The following is a 22,521-nucleotide window of genomic DNA, read 5'->3' as shown; positions in this document are numbered from 1 at the left end:
GTATTGTATTTCTTTTTCTTGTTTATGACTTTTTGAGGAAGCTTCATACTATTTTCCATAGTGGCTACACCAGTTTACATTCCCACCAATAGTGTATGAGAATACCCTTTCTCCACATCCTTGCCAACACTTGTTATTGATCATCTTATTGTTGGTTTGACTTGATGTTAAGCACCTTGTGTCTTAGTTGGTCACCTGTATATCTTTTTTGGAAAAATGTCTATTTGGGTCCTCTACTCATTTTTCAATGGAATCATTTGCTTTATTGGTGTTGATTTGGTTTATATCAATGTTTTGTAATTTTGGGTGTGTTTTTAATTTTGTTGATTTCTACACTGATATTTTAAGCTTACTTTACATACTTTGGGGTGGTTTTTTTTAAGATTAATTTATTTATTTTAGAGAGAGAGCGCATGATGAGGGGGAGGGGTAAAGGGAGAAGGAGAGGGAGAAAACATCAAGTGAACTCCCAACTGAGCACAGACCCTGATGTGGGGCTTGATCCCATGACCCTGATATCATGACCTGAGCTGAAATCAAGAGTTGAATGTTTAAGTGACTGAGCCACCCAGGCACCACTATAATGATTTTTCTATTTCTTCCTGATATTCTATCAGTTTTCTCTTGAGGTATTTTGAAACTATGTTATTAAGCACATACACATTTAAGAGTGTGCATCTCCTTGATAAATTGGCTCTTTTATCATTATAATTGACTCTCTGTATCATCTATAATATTCTTCTCTCTGAAATATACTTTGATATTTGTAGTTAGGATCTCCACCCTCAACTCTAAGTTACTGGGCCCCTCCAAGCCAATATACAGCACGTGGTGTCCATTAATGACTCTGGGTCATTCCTTTCTGAAGTTGCCAAATGCAGATAACTCTGCCTCACTTTTCACACCTATAGGTTATATCCCCTCAGGCTCTCCCATTCCTCAAGTTGCAAGCACCTTCTGAAGACCTTAAAATGCATTAATGAAGAGAGTGAATGAATAACATAACATAGGACACACTTGCAGGGGTCTCCTGGACTTGTTTGCTATGCTCTATGTATACAGTACTTCCAAGATGTCAGTTCAAGGACCAGGTCCATAGGATAATTAAAATAGTAAGGATAATAGAATAAATGTCTCTTTTTTTTATATATATATATTTTTTATTTATTTATGACAGTCACACACACAGAGAGAGAGAGAGAGGCAGAGACACAGGCAGAGGGAGAAGCAGGCTCCATGCACCGGGAGCCCGACGTGGGATTCGATCCCGGGTCTCCAGGATCGCGCCCTGGGCCAAAGGCAGGCGCCAAACCGCTGCGCCACCCAGGGATCCCAGAATAAATCTCTCTTAAAACTAACTTGTTCAATTGGAAAGAATTGCATTTAATTCTGAAATTACACATGATTTAAGTGTTCTTTCTTTGAAAAATGTTAAAGTTGTCTTTCTTGATGAAATGTAAATCATGTTAGATATTTTTAAGTCTTCATTTGAAAAGAAATGAAAGAAAAGTCTTAAGTTTTAATTCTGCTGCACCAGAAGCTCTGTTCATATACTGGTGCAATAAATAGAAACCTTGGGGATCCCTGGATGGCTCAGCGGTTTGGCGCCTGCCTTTGGCTCAGGGCGCGATCCTGGAGTCCCGGAATCGAGTCCCGCATCTGGCTCCCGGCATGGAGCCTGCTTCTCCCTCCCCCACTCCCCCGTGTGTGTCTATCATAAATAAATAAATCTTTAAAAATAAATAAATAGAAACCTTGAGATCATTCCTCCAAGACAGTGCTCTTCAATGGTGTACATATGCCCCAGGAATTACACAAGAAATCAATTTGGGTGTGGGAAGAAAGTATCAGAATCTACCTTTAAACATTCACTTTTTTAAAAGATTGTTTATTTGAGAGAGAGAGAGAGAGAGAGAGAGAGAGAGAAAGAAAGGTAGAGAAAGCACAAATTGGGGGAGGATCAGAGGGAGAGGGAGAAACAGACTCCCCACTGACAGGGAACTGGACACGGGGCTCAATCCTGGAATCCTAGCTGAAGGCAGATGCTTAACCAAATGAGCCACCCAGTGTCCCTAAGCATTCATTCTTATTTAAAAAGAAGAACTACTTATGCTTTACTCATCTTTAACAGGCGGAACAGCAGATTACTGCCGATGGTGCTTATCAGATGGTTCCTATTACATGCGAATCATGAGGTCTCCTGAGAGAAGAGTATTGGGAGAGTCAATCTGCCAAGAACCCTGAATATCCCTGCACATTCTGTCTGGCTGTAACAAGAATATAAGGTCTTGACTATTCTTTATGAAAGCATGTCTCATGGCTATAGGTACAGCAAGCGACCTGGAGAGGTGAAATACTATTATCCCACAGAAAAAAAGATTTACTACTGTTCACTGTAAAAAAAAAAAAAAAAAAAAAAAAAAAAAAAAAGTGAATCTTCACAGCTCTCCTAGATCTCTACTATATTGCAACCCATTGCATGTGCAGACATCCATTATAGAACATTTTCTTCACTCCTGTGGTAGTTGAGGGACTTGGGGACAGGAAACTGGAGACATGAAACTCTTGCTACTGCTTTTGCCACAAATAATGAAGTCTGTTGTCTCTCACCTCAGTGTCTGGTGCCATTCATGGAATAGTAATTATCTGTTAGTTTGCAAGTTCAACAAAATCCTAGATCTTGTATAATTCTTGATAGAACACTGTCCCCAATATAAAAAGCTGGCAGTGGAGTCTCTTGCTGGTTTGCTTTCAGCAAGCATATGGTAACATATTACAGAGTATAGGTGCCCCTTTATGTGGATTTACTGATTACATCATCTAGCTTTAACCAAATAACCCTCACAAAATGGGCAAATAGCTTAAAAAGATTCCTTCAAGGAACCTTCAGATTAAAGGTCCTATTAATACAAGCACAGGGAGCAACATAGAAAGCATTTAGATGGCAGTTTCTAGTTACTTGTTTAAACTCTCTGATAAAGAGATTTTTGCTGATAAAAACCAAGGACAAATTAATCAGATCTGACAAAATTCAGCCACCCAAAGTAGGTATTGTCAGAAATACATACAGATTTATGAAATAAATACAGATTTATGAAAAATCAATCTTATCCTAAATGTCTATTGTGCACTGAGATGTTATCTAGCCAAAATGATTAGTGACATCTTAAACAATGCTTTTCATTTTTATCTATTATTTTAGTACTTATTTTTATATATGCTTCACAAACCTCACAATATATTATTGTATTATGTATATTGTAGCATGGTTATCTATCATCTATCATCTATCTATGTGTCTTTTGGTTCTGATAAGGGGAGCAATCATGTGCCTTTACTATGAGAATAAAGGCTTCTCTGCACATCAATGCTGGAAGCATTCTATCATTATTCCTCAAGGCAGTAATAGAGACTAAGTTCTGAAATTCACAGAGGCACTATCGCAGGCAGTGGCACTGAACCCTTTTTCACTGTTACACACCTGGGGTCTCTGATTCACACCATCAGTAATAGTCATTTATTGACAGTGAGCCAGGGACTGAGGTAATAATGAATAATGAGTAATCACCTTTACTAAATAACCAGACCAGTATCCTTTTTTTACATGTATTAATTTTCCCATAATACATGTGTGGAAACTGCCAGAGTTATTGGGCAAGTGACTTGTACTGAGTCACCCAACTGGGGAGTGGCAGGGTCACATGACCTGTGAAGCTCCAAAACCTCTTCTTCAGTCACTCTCTTGATATGTGGACTGTTAGGAGTGTAGAAAGGCCTTAGTAATCCTGCAAACATGCCCACCAGCTCCTGTCAGTGAGTATAAGTGTTTTCCCAGCAGACTTTTTTAATGCTGAGTACAGTTAAGCCTTTTTTGTTTGTACAAAGAGCTATTTCCTGCCCCAGCCCCAGATGAGCTGTGGCTGTCGTCCACTAAAGTTGTCAGGACCATTCTTCCTGCAGGAGCCACCCAGGAACTTTCCAGCAACTGACTGGGCTGAGCAGATTCCTGTTGGTAATTCTCAGTTGTCTGCATAGGGGTGCACTGTCATTACACATGTAATTTAGTTTCCTATGTAAATGCTATGCCTTCTGTTTTTGTAGGAACACGTAAGCCCCAAAGCTGAAAGATGCTCAATTTATTTTTCAAAAGAAAATGATCAGTTGTATTCTACAAATATATTAATTTTAAAAAGGGAAATAGAGATTAAATTCCAAAAGGGAAGATACCAAGGAGCATTTTCAGACACCAAGAACATTCCTTTATAAACCGATTGTTAATGATACAAGAAAAGCTCCCACATGCAAATGAGAACCATGCAATGCTTCAGGGAGATCCCTGTGCTCATTATTCAGATTCATTATTCAGGCACTAACATCATGCACTTTTTCTTAGGTATGCTCGATGGTAGAAAATTATGCACAGGAGGCAACTACTGTTTTCCTGTGGGGGAATTTGAAAGTCCCTTCTTGAAAAGGAACAATAAACACTTTTAGAGGATTCAGAAAACCTAAAATCTGTGACTCCATTTTTTTAAAGTGCAGACTAAACTTTTCTCAAATGTGTTTTCTTCAAAATTATGACTTGTCAAGACCAATTCTTGTGAGGAGTGCACTAGTTGTTATATTTGTTGACTTTACACTGTTCTGACATTGAGAATTATCTTCCCTCTTTGCATTTTATTGTTTTAAAGTATTTTTAGTAGGTAATCTTAAGCTTTGCTTCCCTGAAATTTCCTTCTGCTCTTTCTCACCCTCCCCTTTCTTACACTCAGAGCTGCATAAATTTTTCTACCATTAAAGTATGAATGAATTTTTAATTTGCTAGTAAGTTTATTTTTAGATTGTTATATACCTCTCATTTCAACCTCTGGGCAAATTTGAGACAGATGTTGCAAGTTCTTTGTAATTTATATCTGTAATATGAAGAATTAAGGCAAAATTTATCCAGGTTTCATATACCTTATATAATCATAAATATACTATAGTCCATACAAAGAAGATATTTTATTATTTCTCTCCTATTTTTCTTTTCTTCTTCTCCTTCTTCTTCTCCTTCTTCTTCTCCTTCTTCTTCTTCTTCTTCTTCTTCTTCTTCTTCTTCTTCTTCTTCTTCTTCTTCTTCTTCTTCATGGCCAGAGGAAGAGGGAGAGAGGAAGAATCTTAAACAGACTCCATCCCCAGTACAGAGCCTGATGCAGGGCTTGATCTCACAATCTTGACATTGTGATCTGAGCCAAAATCAAGAGTTGGACACTTAACTGAGCCACCCAGGCAACCCTCTTTGTCTTCTTCTTGTTGTTGTTTTCTATTTTGATTTTAATATTTACTTTGAGAGCGGGCGGTGGGGGGAGATCAAAGGGAAAGGATCTCAAGCAGATTCCCCTTTGAGAAGGGAGATGCAGGGCTCCATCTCAGGCCCCTGAGATCCTGAGCTGAAATCAAGAGTTGTACATTTAACCAACTGAGCCACCCAGGCACCCCACCTCTGTTTTTTTCCTTAATTAACCAGGAAAACCAATTTTTGTCAGTAGAGGAGAAAATACAGAAGTTAATTAGCTATTTAAATATTTTTAGTGCTTTTAAAATACTTATGTATAATGATATGTATATAATGGAAGGGTAGGAAATAATTCTTTATTTTGAAAGGTTAGATTGTGATTGTGGGACATGATGTTGATAGTCAACTGTGTTTGTACTTTTTGTAATCAAACTAAAAAGGTTTTGTTTTCAACAATATTTAGCAAACATGTTTTATGTTTATTATTCAGAAAGAATATAGGAGCTCAAATTGAAACAGGGGACTTGAATATTCCAAACTCAAATTTGAAGAATATGCTAAGGATATCTTCTGCATTCTGTATACAAAGGAAGTAGTGGTAATTATTTAGGAAATAATTTAAAAAATATATAGTTATCAAGGGCCAATAATTGAATTCTATTGAAATATAAGAATAGATAATAAAATATAAAATCAAAACATTTTTGTTGCCCATATATTCATTTTATTCATAATTTTCTTGGAAAGTTGATAAGCAAAAGACATATCAAAATTTATACTTCATTCAGGAGAACCCCTGGGCCAGATAGTCATACTCAGAAAAAATAAGTGGAGATATCATTGAGAGAACACAGTAAATAATGAAGGAAAAGAAGATTGGAATAGACAGGCATTTGTCAGTGGAAAATGTTAATAGTATAATCCTTGAAGGTGAATCTTTGAAAGCAATATTTTTCTGTAACTACCAAAAAAAAAGTTGGTCCTGAACCACAACCAGAAATGACAAATGAAGAATAAATAGGATAAAGAAACCCAGTATTAACCAGTATACATTGCAAGAGAATATCAAAGACCCCTGCAGAATCTGGGATCTGATGACCCTTAATTCCCCTAGTCTAGAACTGCAGCTCTCCCTCCAGCCATCAACACCAGAGCTCCAGATGTCTAGTCCCTGGCTCTTTGGTCAGGCTGCCTGACTGGCCTGATGACCCATGATAGAGAGAACATTAACCCTGACCTGGGGCACAGTGCCCAGCTGATCACAGACTGGAGAGCATGCATTAGACTTCCTCCTCGTACCTCTGTAGGGTGAACTAGGAAAAAATATAATAAAACAAAACCCTCTTCCCTCAGAATGAGCCTAAGAACTTGTGACTGTCTTGGCTTGTTGACTGAGGATGATGCAACAGGCAAGCACCCTCTCCTGGGGCTGGGCCTGCATTTGCACTCCTTGTGTGGCTGTCAGCTAAATAGTAACTTGATCCTAGAACCTGTGGAGGAGAACAGTGTGGTCAGAAACAGAGTGACACATGCATGTCCTGGGCTCAGCCTTAGGACAGAGTTGCCTTCTAAGCCAAAGGGAGAAAGGCTGTGCTGGGACCCTAAGGGTCTGATGTTTGGTTCCTAGACAACATGCTGCACATACAGAGATGCACAAAGGGAAGCCAGGTATGGCTTCATTCTTTGGCACAGCCCTGCCTGGACTTTCAGAGCCCCAGCCTGAGGGCTACAGAGACCTGTGCTCACCAAGATACATGTGTGGTTTCTGTGCTGGACTGAAACCATAGCCTAGGATGTGATGACCTGGGCTCTGCAGAGGTCAGTGCTCTGCTGGACTCCTGGCTGTGCCCAATCTCCCTGATTTCCCAACCTTGCCTAGCCCACTGCAGTGTTGCACTGTCCACCAGGAGCCAGGATGTGCAATAGTTGCCAACCTCCTGAGCAGACACACCATGGTACCAGATGCCAAGGAGCCCATGGGAGGACCTGGACTCTATTCCAGGTTCTCTGAACACAGACAAGAAAGGATGGTCCCAGCAACTTTCAAGGACCCAAATGTGAGAAGGAGAGAATGAGGACAGGATGGCCACTTGTGGGTGGCAGGATGTCAACCTAAAACAACTGAGCTTCATGAGAAAGAACACACTATAATTTAGGACATGGCTGATCTCCATGATGAACTGAGCACCTAGGCTCTCCAGGCCTCTCCACTCACACTTAAGAGACTGCATTTCAAGAACCCCAGGAAGTAACACAGGACTCCCCAAACCCAGTCTCCCTTCCAAGATGGCACCTTCAAACTGACTGCATGCACACAGACAGGCAGGTCCTGCTGTCTCCGTATTCCAGGGCCCAGCATCACACTAGGTTGTGAGGTAAGGAATCTGGACCTCAGGGAAATGACCCCTGAGAGTAGCTCTGTTTTCCAAAGACAAATACAAATACTATTTGGCTTCTGAAACTTATGCAAACAAAAAAGAAATTCTAGTTTAACAGCGAATCATACTGTTTTTCATGAAATGCATATTAAATAAAGCAATTAAAGCCCAGAGGCTTTAGATGTAAAATTAAAATGGCATCTTGAGCTGTTTAAAATGCATCAGAAGATCGTATGAGACACAAGTCCAACTGTATTCTACAGGAGTTTAGGTAAATATATGAAAGGCAAATTGTAAGTAAAGCATTACTCCCAAACTATGGGTGTGGGGGTCTCATCCTATCACTTTGAACAGAACTAAAACAGTGCAGCAATAGCTAGTCCCAAAGCTGATATGATACTTGCTACAAGTATAAAAGGCAGATCTTGAGCTAAGCAGGCCACCTTTCCTACGGGTCTTTCAGTTCTTGGTTATGTTTACTATTCTTTCCTCTTTTCATCTATTTCTTTTTAATTTCAAATTCAAATGCCAAAATATTCACCTATTAGTTTATTCTCTATCCAGCCTGAACTTTTTTCAATTTCCTTTTTCTGTAATTAGTTTTATATTCCTCAATTGTGTAATATTTCCACCTAGTACTGAGTTTTCATGCTTCAAATGTATGCCTTTCCATACTTTAATGCATATATATTTGCTTTATATTTTTAAATCAATTTTTAAAGTAACATTGATTTCAAACTCTGTTGTCAGAATTTTGTTGTGCTCAGCAGTAAGGATTGAAAAGCCAGAAGGAAAAAACATAGCTTTTATCCTCAGGAGGCTACAGAGAAATGTTCTCTGACTTTGTAAAAAGAAGGCCAGTTTCTTGTTTAGCCATTTCTGTTGACTTTGAATCTATAGGACTTTAAAATTATTTCCTACTTGTGTTTGTATACTTGTGTTCTGATCATCCCCCACAGTAGATCAATAATGTTGATATGGTTGAATTAGTGATACTTCTATAAAATGTTAGAGAAAGAAAAAATAAGAAAAAATTTTGGATTTTTAGCATTCTGAATGTTGGCTAAGAGGCAATTTAACCACTAAGCACATTATTCCATTCCATTGTCATAATGTATATGTACATATAAACACATACTTGTCATACATGATATATATTTATTTTTAAATTAACTTTATTGGGGGGTAAATTTACATAAAGCTAAAAGCACTCATGTCTTAACATTCATGCATAGTATAGTTAGATTAATTTTGACAAATGTATATAGTTGTATACACACTACCACAGTCATGATACAGAAAATTTTCATTACTCAGAACATTCCCTCAAGCTCCTTTGTGGTTACTCTTCACCTCCCTACAAAAGCAAACCAATGATTTACTTTCAGGATTAAAATTTAAATATTCTCAAATTTTATGTAAGTAAAATCTTTCAATGTTGTACTCAGTGCCTGTTTTCTTTCACTCAGCATCTTTTGAGATTCACCCATGTTGTTAATATATATTAAGTATTTAATTCCCTGTGGTTGCTGAGCAGTGGTGTGGATATACCAAAATGTATTTATTCATTCACTTGTTAATGGACATTTGAGTTGTTTCCATTTGGGGACAACTATGAATAAAATTGTTGTTATGGACATTTGTTATGTACAAATTTTGTGTGTATATATGTTTTTATTTCTCTTGTGTAAATTTTTGGGTTGTATGGTAAATCAATGCCAAACTGTTTTCCAAAGTAGTACACCATTTCTTGAAAATTATTATTTTTTAATTTCAGTATAACTAACATAAAATGTTAGTTTCAGGTTTACAATATAGTGATTTGACAATTCTCCACATTTTTCAGTGCTTATCATGATAAGTGTACTCTTAATCCCCTTTACCTATTTTACCCATGCCCCTGCCTATCTCCCCTGTGGTAACCACCAGTTTGTTTTCCATATTTAAGAGTCCATTTTCTTTTTTTCTTTGTTTCTTAAATTCCACATATGAGTGAAATCATAAGACAGTACACCATTTTACATTTTCATCAGCAACATATGACAGTTCTATTTGTTTCACATCCTTACCAACATTTTAAGGCTTTTTATCAACCCGTGAAAAACATCTTTAAAAAAGGTAAGGTTACCCTCATATCTAATGTGCTAAGCCTTAACCTAGTAAGTCCTTAAGGTTGATGTTTTCCAAGGAACAAACTTTCTTTTATGCTGTGCAGTAATAGAGGTTTGATACAAAAATAACTACACAAAATGAAAAAAGCCAACAAATATATTGGTATCTCCACAGCTAAATTCTTAATATTCTGTGATATATATTAAAAATGAAAATTAGCAAATATTTTAGGTTAAGTACCAGTATTATAAAAAACAACTCAGACTAAATCCCTAGATTTACCAATTTCATAAAATAAGCAAATAACAGTTTATAAATTAAAATTTTATTAAATACAATTTTATAAGATTTGTCAATCTAGACAATAAATTACTTGCCCAAATAGCAGACCCAGTAGGTGGATTCCAGGGACTACATTCTACAAAAAAAACTTATGGACTCTATAAAATAAATTGACACAGTAAATAGCTATGTGAAGTGTTACTAGTATAAAAATTGTGGTGGAGATAAAAAGTTTAGTGATGCTCTTTCAGAAATATCAGATATACCTGAACTGAGGATAGCTGAGTTTTAGTTTATCATTATAAACACATTGTAAATATTATTAAATTACAGGGAGCAGATGCTTTTGATTCCATGTTCCAGAGTCAGAAAAAGAAGAACTGAAGATACACTACAGTGGATGAGGGTGAGAAACTCTAAAATCAGCTGCATTTCCCCAGATCCAGCAGGCCAGCTAACACACAAAAATGCTTAGAATCAAAGAGCTACATAATCCACATTTCCTACAAAAGATGTTAGGGTTTTCTAAATTCTCATCTACTGGGTCTGCATGCATTATTTGACAGTTATCTGGAATTTTCTTTTTTTTTTTTTTTTTAAGATTTTATTTTTTTAATTCTTATTTATTTATGATAGTCACAGAGAGAGAGAGAGAGAGAGGCAGAGACATAGGCAGAGGGAGAAGCAGGCTCCATGCACCGGGAGCCCGACGTGGGATTCGATCCCAGGTCTCCAGGATCGCGCCCTGGGCCAAAGGCAGGCGCCAAACCGCTGCGCCACCCAGGGATCCCAGTTATCTGAAATTTTCACCAGCACCACTTGCACATCCGTGGTACAATGTGTCTGTGCAAGAGCACAGAGTGCAAGTTCCTGGGAAAATGGGCTTTTCAGGTTACCACAACCAGTGATACCTGACCAGCTCAGGCAGAGAGGGGGCACAGCAGCAAACTAAATAAGGTGACAAAAAAATAAATAAATAAATAAATAAACAAATAAATAAATAAATAAATAAATAAATAAATAAATAAATAAAAATAAGGAAGGTGACTTGCAGCTGTTTTGAAAATACAGCAGTCCTTCTCCGATTGACTCATTTCACTCAGCATAATACCCTCCAGTTCCATCAAACATTATATGTTCTCATTCATTTGGGAAATATATGTAATAGTGAAAGGGAATAGAGGGGAAGGGAGAAGAAATGGATAGGAAATATCAGAAAGGGAGACTAGAACATAAAGACTCCTAACTCTGGGAAATGAACTAGGGGTGTTGGAAGGGGAGGAGGGCGTGGGGTGGGGGTGAATGGGTGACGGGCACTGAGGGGGGCACTTGAAGGGATGAGCACTGGGTATTATTTGTATGTTGGCAAATTGAACACCAATAAAAAATAAATTTATTATTAAAAAATAATAATAAAATAAAATAAAAATGAAAATACAGCAGTCCACGTGGCTAGGGACACGATGAAAGATGACTCTTGTACCTGAAATGATTATGAATCAGCCTCAAATAAAAGGCAGCAGTTATGACACCCCTAGGTCATCTAGATCTGAATGCTCCCTACTATGCCCAAGACATAGTAGCTGTATATACTTGGGAACACTACCAGAAATATATCTCTATATTTTAGTTCGTAATAAAACAAATAAAACTAAAAGTATAATCTATCAAGAGGAATCTCTGTTAGGACTTAATATTATAGAACCACTACTTTGGAAAAGATCTTTATTCCTTGAAGTATTAAGAAGTCATCATCTACTATGCATTGTGTTCTAGAGTGCCTGATATATTGAAATCAGCAGGAGGCTAGTTTTAAATAAAAATTTATTTTAAACATGAGAGACTCCTAACTCTGGGAAATGAACAAGAGGTAGTGGAAGGGGGAGGTGGGCAGGGGAATGGGGTGATTGGGTGATGGGCACTGAGGGGGACATTTGACAGGATGAGCACTGGGTGTTATACTATACGTTGGCAAATCGAACTCCAATAAAAAATATACAAAAAAATTTACTGTAAATCCAAATTTATAATATAAATTATCATGTAAAAAGTATGTCATCTATAGATTAAGGATCACTTCATTTTCAGCAAAATGTTTGATGTAAAATTTATTGAAAATAAAAGGGATCTCTTTTTGTTGTTTTCTCTAATTTTTGATATCCATTTCTTCTGGAAATATATAAATGGCAAAACTTGTTAAAAAAATTTAAGATAGGTGAATATTACTAAAAATAAAAGCTGGCCATGGAGTCTGGAAAACTTAATATATTTTAAATAGATTGATTCCCCCTTGATTTCTTATTCTTAGGAAATGTGCAAGTTTATTCCATGAAAACACACAAATCTGAAGCAACATATGACAGATGAATGTGCAATGACTGATGCAAACGTTTCTTTAATGCGTATTGTTCATTGTAATTTTGCACAGCGTATTGAACTGTGAATTGTTAGTGAAGAACAACACATTCAACATGATATAGCAACAAACTACTTGTTATGGACATTTCTCATGTTTCCAGACTTTTTGGCCACTCTGAACAATTTTAATTCAAAAGACTAAAGAATATCACTTATTTTAACATGGTTAAAATAGTGAACTTGAAAAAGATATCTTCCACTATAAACTTTTCCTAATTGAACCCATTTTGTTCTGATCAATAAATTTATCTGTGTAACTTGCACTGTAAAAGATGATTTGATAGAATATTAGATGACATCCATGACCACATTCCACCATTTTATGATTCAATAACATCATAAAGGAATAAAGTTGAAAAATTAATAGTTATAAATTAGTTATAAATTATTTAATTATAAATAAAAAGTGAATTTCTTGGTGAAATAAGCCAAAACCGCTCTTTTATCAGCCCTGCACCTCTTAGAGAAGGAATATACTATGATGTCATCATCTCAATGGAAAATCTGAGAGACTTAACCAGTGACTAATGCTTGACAGTAGTCATTGAAACTTTATCAAGGACAATAGGTTGTATTGAGTGAGAAATATGTAAACAGTGAGAAATATGTAGTCTCATTGCAATCCACCCTTTGGAAAGTGCTGGATATATGTGAGGCTTTTCATTATTTATTATAATATAAATATTGATTAAATGACTAACAATTCAGATGGATATATTGACGTCTTTCTCAGTAATTTTATTAGACCATCGTACAGCTCAAAAGTAGACATATATTTTGTAGTATTTCAAATTCATTTTAAGAAATGTGTTCCTTGTTAGCCCTGTAATAATATAAAGTGGATCTTGACTGCCTGTCTTAGAAAATGTGAATTTCACAGAATTAAAAATTAATCCCTCTCAATAGCTTGTTATTTTGACTATGTTAATTATTAACTATAATAATATAACAGTAAAAAGAGTACTAAATTTGAGGGAATAAAATAATATTCAGAAGTATAATTTTGCTAGATGATATAATAGGAATAGTACCAGGAATTTGACTTATATGTGAAAAATCCTTGTTATTATTAACTTGTTAAAAAATAAAACCCCATAAACGTAATGCAAACTGTTAAGTGCAAACTAATATGTTAGTTACACAGACCTCTGGAAGGCAAGTGTGAGTCCAGATGTGTCTTTTCTGGTTTATTTCATTTCTAGAGTCCATTTGTTACAGGTGTTTATTATATTTCCAAAATAAATAAATAAGCCATTTCTAGTTCAGGCCTTGTCCCCAAGGGAATAAAGAAAATGTGACAGTGACACCATTTAGCTGGATAATAACTAAAACTGGACAAATAAGATATTTTCTTTCATTGGAGACTGTTTTAGTTGCATTTAAAATTTTTCATTCTCAAGTTAATGAACACTTGTAGAAATTAATTTTGCAAATCTATATGTAGAATGGGTAATTTTTTGTTCAGAGCCAATAATATTATAAAAATACAAAAATTCCCAAACATTTCCCCAGAGAACCCCAATTAGTGTAATATTGACAATGTTTTAAGGCTCTCAAGAGGGCACAACTGACAATCCCTCTTGTGCTGCCAGTTTGATAAGTGGTTTCATATTCACCAAGAAGGACTTGTCAATGGTTGCCTGCTTAAGATTCTGAAAAATGGATGTGAGGTCTCTGTGAGGTCTGTGTGTCGAATCTCTGTGGGTTATCTATGTAAGGTCTCAATGTGAAGTCTCTGTGAGGCAGTAGATGATCACTGTGTACTGTGTGTAGATGAAGTCTCTCTGTGAGGTTTCTGTGTGAGTCTCTCTGAGGCTACATGAGGTCTCTGAGTGTTGGTCTCTGTGTGAGGTTTGTATGGAAGGTACCTTTGGGATGTCTCTGAGAGTTTTGCCATCAGGTCTCTGGAAAGTCTGTGAAATCTGTGCTAGGTTTCTGTCTGAGGATCTGTGGGGCAACATGAGCTCCCTATGTGAGGTCTCAGTGTGAGGTCACTGGGGCAAATGATATCCACTGTGGAAGGTGTCTATCTGAGAGATCTCTGTTAAAAGTTGTTTCTATAAGATCTATATGTTATCTCTGTTGGGAGGTATATCTGTGTGTCTCCATTTCTGGCCTTACTGCACCTTATGGAAATCTGAGCCACAAAAGGGCAAAGGCACTTGTTTCTTTTTTTTTGCTGATCCATCAGCATCCCTGTCTGTGGCACTTCTGGCAGGGGCCATGTCCACATCTAGCCCCCACTCCAGTCCCAGAACTCATCTCTCAGTGCCCCTAGAGGACCTAACAGCACCAGGATCAAGGTTCCCACTCTATACCACCCTCCCCTGAGATCCCAAGAGCCCCAGGGTACTCCCTTCCCACAGGTCTTGGCCCTGTTTTTACTGCTGGATCTACTCTGGAGGCTGCCTCAGGAAATGGGGCCCAAAAGCAAGATCTGGTTTCAAGGAGAAACCAGCGACACAAGCAGGCTTATACCCAATCTGCTCCACCACCCCAGGTCCCAGTCCCAAATGTTGGGCTTCCTGACAGGCATGGGGGATAGGGTCCATTCCTATTGTCCTCTAGATCAGGGATATCTCCTGGAACAACACTCTCTACCATGGGAATGATGCCCTCTGCAGCTATGTACATTGTGTACCATGTGTGGCACAAAGCACAGATTAACTCTGGACAAATTTCTCAGTTCCCTGATTTCCCATATGGATAGAGGCCAGGGGAGGAGGAAGACTGTGGTAGATGTGGAAAAAACAGTAGACTACTCCTGGACTGCACTTCCAATTTTGGGTCACCTACATGCTCTCCCCAACTCCCTTTGATAAATCCTGTCTGAAGGCTTCTTCTGCTGGGCTCAGGAGAAAGCAGGAACTTGGAGCCAGATAATACTTACTACATGATTACAGGCCATTCTCTGGGCCTTTTAAGTCCCCACCACTCCTTGAAGAGCAGTCTTTAGGCCATGGTTTTAAGTAAAGGTCACCATACTGGGAGTCACATCCCAAGATTTCCTAGTCCTGACCTTTCCACCTATTATTAAGTCATCCATTCTAGAATTCAGGAGGTGATGGTGTGTAAGCTTATTAAATATGTTATTAGATTAACCTTCCCTGATTTGCTTTACATCTACAAATTTGGCCATCTATTTTGGACTTAAGGTGGCTTTTCTAGGTCTGTGATCTTAGAGCTGGAGCAGGGTGGAGGCCCTAATGGGTATGGTGACACAGTGGGTCCTTAACTTTTTCTTCTCTCCGGACCTATAGACGGACTATCAAGGGGCTCTTCATTCACTGCACACTATGGGCACAATGTGCCACTTTGTCTTCTTCTTTGGGTCCAACATTCCCAATTTGTCTCCCACATCCCACAGTGTTCATCCATAAAATAATTACTACACACAAACACTCCTGTTCCATTAACCCAGAACTCCTTCTCTGTTAGAAGGAACAGAGGGAAAGTATATGACTCTTGAATATTCATTTAGGTTAGAGGTGAACACAGCCCTCAGCAACCTCCCTGATGATCCCCTACTTACACACACACATAGAGCTGGAAGTGTCATCTTCATCATTAAAAGTACATGAAAGGCAGAGGTTGAAGGTGACACTGTACATTTCATTAAAGCTAAGCTAAGAGGGGTTCATAGGGCCTATCTCTCATCAGAGAGAGAAGGGGTTCTCAAGAGTATATATCATCTATTCTTCACCAAGAGATTCAAGTGTCGACAAGATTTCTTCTGCTTCTGAACTTAAGGCTCAGTAGCCTCTTCTAAACTTCAACCCACTTGGTTCTGACACTTGCTGGAGCCTGAGTGGTAAAGTCCAGCCCTCTGATGCCTCTGTAAACTTACCCACTATAGCTGTATAAAATTCAAAGTAGAACAGAAGCAGGAGAAAGATAAGTTGAACAGATCTTGGGGTAATGCCTTCATAGGTATTTCTCATCTTTTTGGAGTAGTTTTTGTTTGTATAATGACAGTATCATGAAAACAATGTGTAATGAAAGAATTCAGGATAAGGTGCAAGCCTACAATACGCACTGCCAAACACTCTTCATACCCCTCCCTTCTAGAGGCCAAAGCATACACCAAGCATAGCGCAAACAAAAGCAACCATACTACCCTCTTCTGGTAAAACATATATATTAGGGAATATTAAGTATTTGGATGTGCTAAGGAGAAAAAATATTTTCTCCACATGGACTAATTTTCTTCTTGGAGACGTTTTCCTACTAGGAAGGGCTAAAGAAGCATTTTATAATTGACTAGACAAGATCTGTCCCTGAATAAGACAATGCCGTGGGCAGTGATGATGGTGGCCTGGGACACTTGGCATCCTTGGCCCATACTGGCAGGGACTGACTGGAGACAGAGTCTTCTTGGAAGGCAAGGATGAGAAGTTGCTCCCCAGCTGCTCATCCTTGAATCTTACACTTTTTAAGGTCTGTCGATGTTTGACCTGCCTTTCCCTGATAGAGCTTCTCTGGCCCTTGGAGGAGGCTTGGTGACCATGGGCTGTAAAATTCATTATTCTCCCTTGTTCTGGGTAGCAGGGAAGCCTGTGGTAGCAGAAACACCCACATACTGGTGCTTGGAGTTCCTGTTTGTGCTCATTTAACTTTGTGGCATGAAGTCCATGGTGAATTGCCATTTTCTCTTCTAGAATCTGTCCAACAGCTGTCATGAGTGCCTGAGCCTCGGGAGTCTCACTGGCCATAATTGACCTGCTTTTGACTGGTCCTTGGCTCTGGGCAGAGGCTGTTATTGGCCTACATTTTTGCAAAACATTCTGACCTTTGACTTTTTTATTGGGGAAAATCCACTGAAAAAAGCGCCTTACTCTTTTTCTGAAGAGGCTTTCGGAAGGACCCTGTTTCTTCTCTGGCAGGAGCTGGATACATCTGCTCCTAACAGAGTCTACTATTCTCCTAATTGGGGCAGAGTGACTCAGGCACTCAGCTTGAGAGGTCCCCAATGCCTCAAACTGTTCTTCATTCTTTCCTGAGTTGAGTCTCCTACAGTCCTCTCTTTTATAAGTAGGGTCAGTCATCTTTCTATGGCTCTTCCATGAGTCCCGAAGTTTAGAGATCATGGGTTCTTGCTGCTTTAGGCAGTTCCTTTGGTCCACCATGAAGCCATATAACATCTTGTCTTCAGTAGGCACTCTCTGGAGATGATAGTGTGGCACCTGAGAAGCCAAGTTGTCTGCATCAAAGAGCATGTGTGTAGGACAGTCTTGAGGCTGGTTCTCTGACTTTATCTTCACTCTGGACTTAAATTCACTAACCTCTGCATTTAGGCTTGACTCTCCAGACTGTGGTTGGAGACCAGGAGATTCCTTGGCCTCCACTATCTCCCTGGCCTTTTCATCCCTATAATATTGGGATCCTAAGTTCATATCCAGCATTGCTACCCTATGGCAGGGGACTTGTGAGGTCCAATCCCCACTTTCCTCTCTTGGCTCATTCCTGGCCATTGCTGAACTGGGACTCAGCTCTAGGCTGCTCTTCTCAGTGCATTCTGCAGAACCACTCTGCCAAGTTCTGCCCCTTAACTTGAGTGTGAGTGACTGAGAAGGTTGCCTGTCTTCCTGCCCAATCAGAGAGGCTTTTGAGGGCCCCTGGTTGTCACCAGATGGGATCCCTCCCAGCCCTGTCCGGATTTCTCCATACATAGGTGAAGAGGCAAGGAAAGGCCTTTTCAGGGTAGCAGCTGACTCTTCTGTTATTGCATTCTTTCCCAGACATGCCTTAGGAGGTTTTCCCAGAAATTCGGCAAACTTGACTATTGAGGGGGACCCAGACACACAGGTGGCTGAGGGGGTAAAGGAAAACTGCAGAACGGGCAAAGGTTGAACCTTTTTCAACTTTAAGAGATTAACAGGTTTGAGGATCTTAAGGAGTAGACCCCACCTGTGCCTCACCCAAAATCTTTTGATATGTGCTTCCAGCCCTTCTCGAATGTCTGGATCAAGGAAGGAAACCCTGTGAGTTGTGTTCACATATGGTCTCCAACCCTTCAAGATTCCTGGATTTCTGGTTTCCATTTTAGTGTTGGACATTGGAGAAGCACGGTTGACAGCAAGCCAGGATTGGTGTGCACTCTCAGGGATTAAACCCTCACTGACATGCCCCAATTTCCTGCCCAAATGACCTTTCAAGATGTTTTCTAGATTCTTATCTAAGCTCCTTAGTAAGTCACTTTCTGAGTCACTCTTTGACAGCCCCACGTCACTTTCTGATTCTTCAGAGCCTACTCCCTGAAACCTCATTAGGGAGCTTTCTGCATTCCTGGAGAATTCTTTTGGGACCTTCCCCAAAATATATCCCAGGCCCTTGCCCATTCCCTGGCTCATTTGGAATCCTACTTTCTGTGTATCCTTGCTGCTTTTACCTATAAATGCAGAGGGCTGTGAGGGTCGATGCTTGCCCTTTGCCTGACATGTCCCTGGTAATTCACCCTGAAGTTGTCTTAGTTCCAGAGACTCTTGGATCTTACGGGGAAGCTCCCAACGGTGTTGAATGAGCCACTTTTGTAGGTGTTGCTCCAGTTGTTTACGGAGCTCAGGACTGATTGGAAAATTCTCAGGAAGAATAGAGACAACCAGGCTGTCTTCAGGAAGGTTGGAAGTGAAGACACTAAAGACTTCTTGAGATCCTTTGATTACAGAGGATAAAGCCCACCCACTTTCTAATTGCTCCTGCAGCAATGGCCATTCTGGATGTTGAATCTCAGTTGGGATGAGAAATTGTGACTTATCCTGGGCTGTAGGGCTAGATATTTTGCAGGCCATAATTTGAGGTGAAGAAGAAGGTGATAAGATTGGAAGAGAAGATTGGAGATGCTCCTGGGTCAGAATCTGAGCCAGAGGTGGGGGTTGGAATTGAGGTGTGGTTGACAAGGGTTGAGACTGGAACTCCAATTGGGACAGGGGCTTGGATTGGGAAAGCAGTGATTTAGCCTGCATTTGAACTGGGCAGGTATTTGAGATTCCATTGAATAAGAAAGGAGACTGTAGTGCTGAAGAGCTCTCAGAGATCCAGGCAGTAGCAACCAGAGATTCACTGTGTAGAGAGGGAAGACCCCAAAAGAGCTGATTATATTTATGTTGTAAAGGGTGCCCCAAGACCTTAGGATATGAGAGCTGCTGAGGATCAGGCAACTGCTGTGGTTTGCTTTTTGTGTTCCAGAAGTGTTGGGGGCTTGTGGTGCTCGGCTCAGCACCCAATGATTTCAACATACTCCCCAAAGAATTCAGGTGGTAGTCTGGGCTCATTTGTTGTGGATATGATCCATCTTTTTCTTTTTCTTTCCAAATGTTGATCTTGACTCCCTTTGTGACTTCTATCTCCAGGAACTTCTGGTCATCAGAGCTGAACAAAGAGGGATTAGCATCTCCTACTTGTCTGTCAGTAGGATTTCCCCAGAATGAGGCCTCTAATGAGTGGTGGAAAAGGTGTTCTTGCTGAGACTCATAATCTGTTGAAGTTGAGAGACACAAGGCTTTGGCAGCAGTTTGCCACCAGGACAAGGCTGAAATGGGACAGCTTGAGTGGCCAAGGCCTAAGGTGACTGGGTCAGGAGAAGCTGACCATGGGGTGTGAGATGATCTCTGTGTAATGGTGTCCAGTGGGAGTTCCATTGAGTCACACTGAGAAAGAGTCAGAATGGAGTCTGGAGGTTGTGGGGCAGAAGAGGCTGTCAGGGGTGGAGGGCAGGCCTCTGAATTAAATGGACATGGAGGGGGAGGGGAAAGAGCGAGTGGCTGTGGTAAAAGGCTGTCCAGGGGAAGAAAAGGCTCCAGTGGCCAAGAAGCACTCAGAGATGAGTGGGAATGAACAGAAACTGAAGAGGTCGTTGGGCCAAGAAATAGAGGGCACTGGGTCAGAGGAACTGGGGTAGCCAACAAGGACATAGCAGGAGCGGCATCATCCACAGTCTCCCCACATGGCAGGTGGGCTCCAGTAGGCGCTGCTTTGTATACCTCACCAGGGGGATCTTGACATAAGAGCTGATGAAAGCCACCCTTGTCAGGGAGCCTCTCCAGGCAGCTGCAGGAGACAGGAGGTACAAGCTGCAACTAGAAGCTGACAGGGCAAGGAGGGCAGGGCAGTTTGGGCAGAGGTAAACACCTGTGACCCACAGCCCTCCACAGCCTCCATGCTGACTTCACACTACTCTTGCTATTCCTAACTCCAGAGCTTTATCCACACCTTGTTCCCATGACTCCTCCTCCCAAGACTCCCTGTAATCCCAGGGTCATATTAGAGGCTCTGGAACAAAGGAGGGCCAAGGAGAAGGGGAAAGATTCTTTACCCTTGCAGAAGTGAAATCAGGCTGCGAGCTCCCTCCAGTTCTTTCAGGCAATTTCTGCAAGCTGGAAATCAGGAAACTGGATTACTATGGTGAAAATAGGGGCCTAAAGGTCTTATAGAGGCTGAGTGCAATGTCCCTTTAGGGGGAGACTGTTGGCTGAGCCCAAGCATCAGTGAGCAAAGCCTCACAGTGATGACAAGGCCTAGGATAGGGGAGTGCTTAGTCATTTACAAATGGACTCTCTCATCCATTACCACCTGGAGCCCTCACAACTCCCTAGTTGGGGAGAAAGGGTAGGGGTCACAAAGGAACCTGAGCAAGGTTAAACCCCTTGTCTACAGCTGGACCTGGAGGTTCCACCTCTGAATCCAGGCATTACTGGTCCACTACAACCCACACACCCTTGCTGGCCAACACCCATTTCAGCCTCTAATAGCTTCTTTCCCATCATGGGATCTAGGAAGTATATAGTATCTGATCTCCTTCTGAGGAACCTCTCTGAGGGCTCTGTTTCCTGAAGGATGGTCTCTGCCTCTGGCATCCTTGGAGACTGTGGATCTGGATCATCAGGGGCACAAAAGATGGAGGAAAACTTAGGGCACACAGAGCTAATGACATACGTTTACCTTTCAAAGCTCCACTTTTCTTCTTACTCCTGTTCCTCTTCCTCAGCTCCACTTGATGCTAAGAGAAAAGACGAGGGGCTGGGACTCAATTCTCTCTTCTTTCTATATATGGTCTGCAAATGCTCACCGTCCATGAACAATATGAACATCTACATTCTACATTTCTACATCTAATGGGGGTCTGTGGTTATCTTTCCTTTTGCTCATTTTTTCTCCCTTTATTCATTTTTAAAGTGGATAAAAATAGTTTTTAAATTTTTCTTCTTTGAATAATGCAAAGGTAGATTTTCTATGTGAGATCACTATGGATTTCTTTCATTACTATTCCTCTACTCAAGAAACGCACATTTCCAAAACTATATAGGTCCTTATCTGGTTCATCAGATAAGACTCTGTTTCCCGAGCTCAGAGCTCCATTCTAGCCCTTTAGAGGCTCTCCAGGGATCAGCACTGCTCTGAAATCAGCCCTGACACCGAGGCAGAGCTTACCTGAGACCTGCCACAGGAATGGGAAAGTGGATGGTGAAACAATGCTTAGGAGTCTGTCCTCCGGCAGAAAATGAACTCAGTATACAGTCTACACTCACTGGTCACTGTGTTTGGGACTTTGCCCTGGAACCCTTTACCACATCTGAATTCTGGGTCTGAGTCCTTGGGATAGATAGAAAGCCTGGCCTGGCCTGGCTTGTCCCTAGGAGGATGATGTTTTGTTCTTTCCTGAGACTTCCTATCTCAGAAGTCTCTAAGGAAATTTAGAAAAGTGGATTAAGAATAAGAAAAAAAGATTATCTCTTTTGGGGTTTACCCAAAATTTCCTTACCTTCCTGGTGTTTATATATTTCCTAGCTGGTGGTAAGGGCTGATTACTCTGAAAGCAGGGGAGCAACAGAAGAAACAGCCCAAGTCCACACAGGAAAGCAATGATGGTATCAATCACCCAGGAGGTGGGACTGGAGCTCAGCCAGGTGGTACCAGTGCTTCTCAGAGAAAAGAAATTCTCCATCTTTGGAATCGCACTGCTGCCCTCAGGCAACTGAGCACTGGGAATTTACTTGAAGACAGAACCCCAGGCCTGCATCACAGAGCTGTGACCTTGTCACAAAGGGTTCCTGAGAA

The 22,521-nt window shown here is 40.2% G+C and overlaps 2 protein-coding genes across 5 annotated transcripts in view; one reads left to right on the top strand and one right to left on the bottom strand.

The window, feature by feature from the left end:
* The window catches only part of LOC112644574 (protein FAM240B-like), a 265,942-nt gene that overhangs the window by 190,203 nt on the left and 53,218 nt on the right, over positions 1–22,521 (top strand). For 2 of the 4 annotated variants that reach the window (XR_007413682.1, XR_007413680.1), the window contains exon 1: positions 10,382–10,456. The exons of 1 other annotated variant lie outside the window; for it this stretch is intronic. Coding sequence is in view for 1 of the 3 variants with exons in the window: in XM_049115710.1 (XP_048971667.1) it covers positions 2,132–2,204 (73 nt within the window). In the remaining 2 variants the exon portion in view is untranslated. Of the gene's footprint in view, positions 1–2,131; positions 3,369–10,381; positions 10,457–22,521 lie in introns of those variants that run through there. One more of the 4 variants, XM_049115710.1, reaches the window with a different exon arrangement.
* Positions 10,681–22,484, bottom strand: LOC112644573 (spermatogenesis-associated protein 31A6-like). Its single transcript, XM_025423050.3, has 4 exons — positions 22,226–22,484; positions 21,406–21,463; positions 20,780–20,840; positions 10,681–20,514 (listed from the first exon to the last, which is right to left on the bottom strand). Exons 1-4 carry the CDS (start codon positions 22,406–22,408, stop codon positions 16,719–16,721), a joined length of 4,098 nt encoding a protein of 1,365 aa, XP_025278835.1. The 5' UTR covers positions 22,409–22,484; the 3' UTR covers positions 10,681–16,718.

The sequence above is a fragment of the Canis lupus genome, chromosome 1, assembly GCF_003254725.2.
Source record: "Canis lupus dingo isolate Sandy chromosome 1, ASM325472v2, whole genome shotgun sequence".
In the NCBI taxonomy this organism is placed as follows: Eukaryota; Metazoa; Chordata; class Mammalia; order Carnivora; family Canidae; genus Canis; species Canis lupus.
Note: the sequence above shows the minus strand (reverse complement) of the source record. Positions and strands in the feature narration are given on the sequence as shown.

Excerpts from the sequence above, each read along its gene's own strand:
- LOC112644573 (XM_025423050.3), bottom strand. The coding sequence starts at position 22,408 with ATGGAGAATTTCTTTTCTCTGAGAAGCACTGGTACCACCTGGCTGAGC. Across the intron at positions 21,464-22,225 it reads AATATATAAACACCAGGAAG|CATCAAGTGGAGCTGAGGAA; the intron begins GTAAGGAAATTT and ends CTTTTCTCTTAG. Across the intron at positions 20,515-20,779 it reads CTGATTTCACTTCTGCAAGG|CTGCCTGGAGAGGCTCCCTG; the intron begins GTAAAGAATCTT and ends TGTCTCCTGCAG.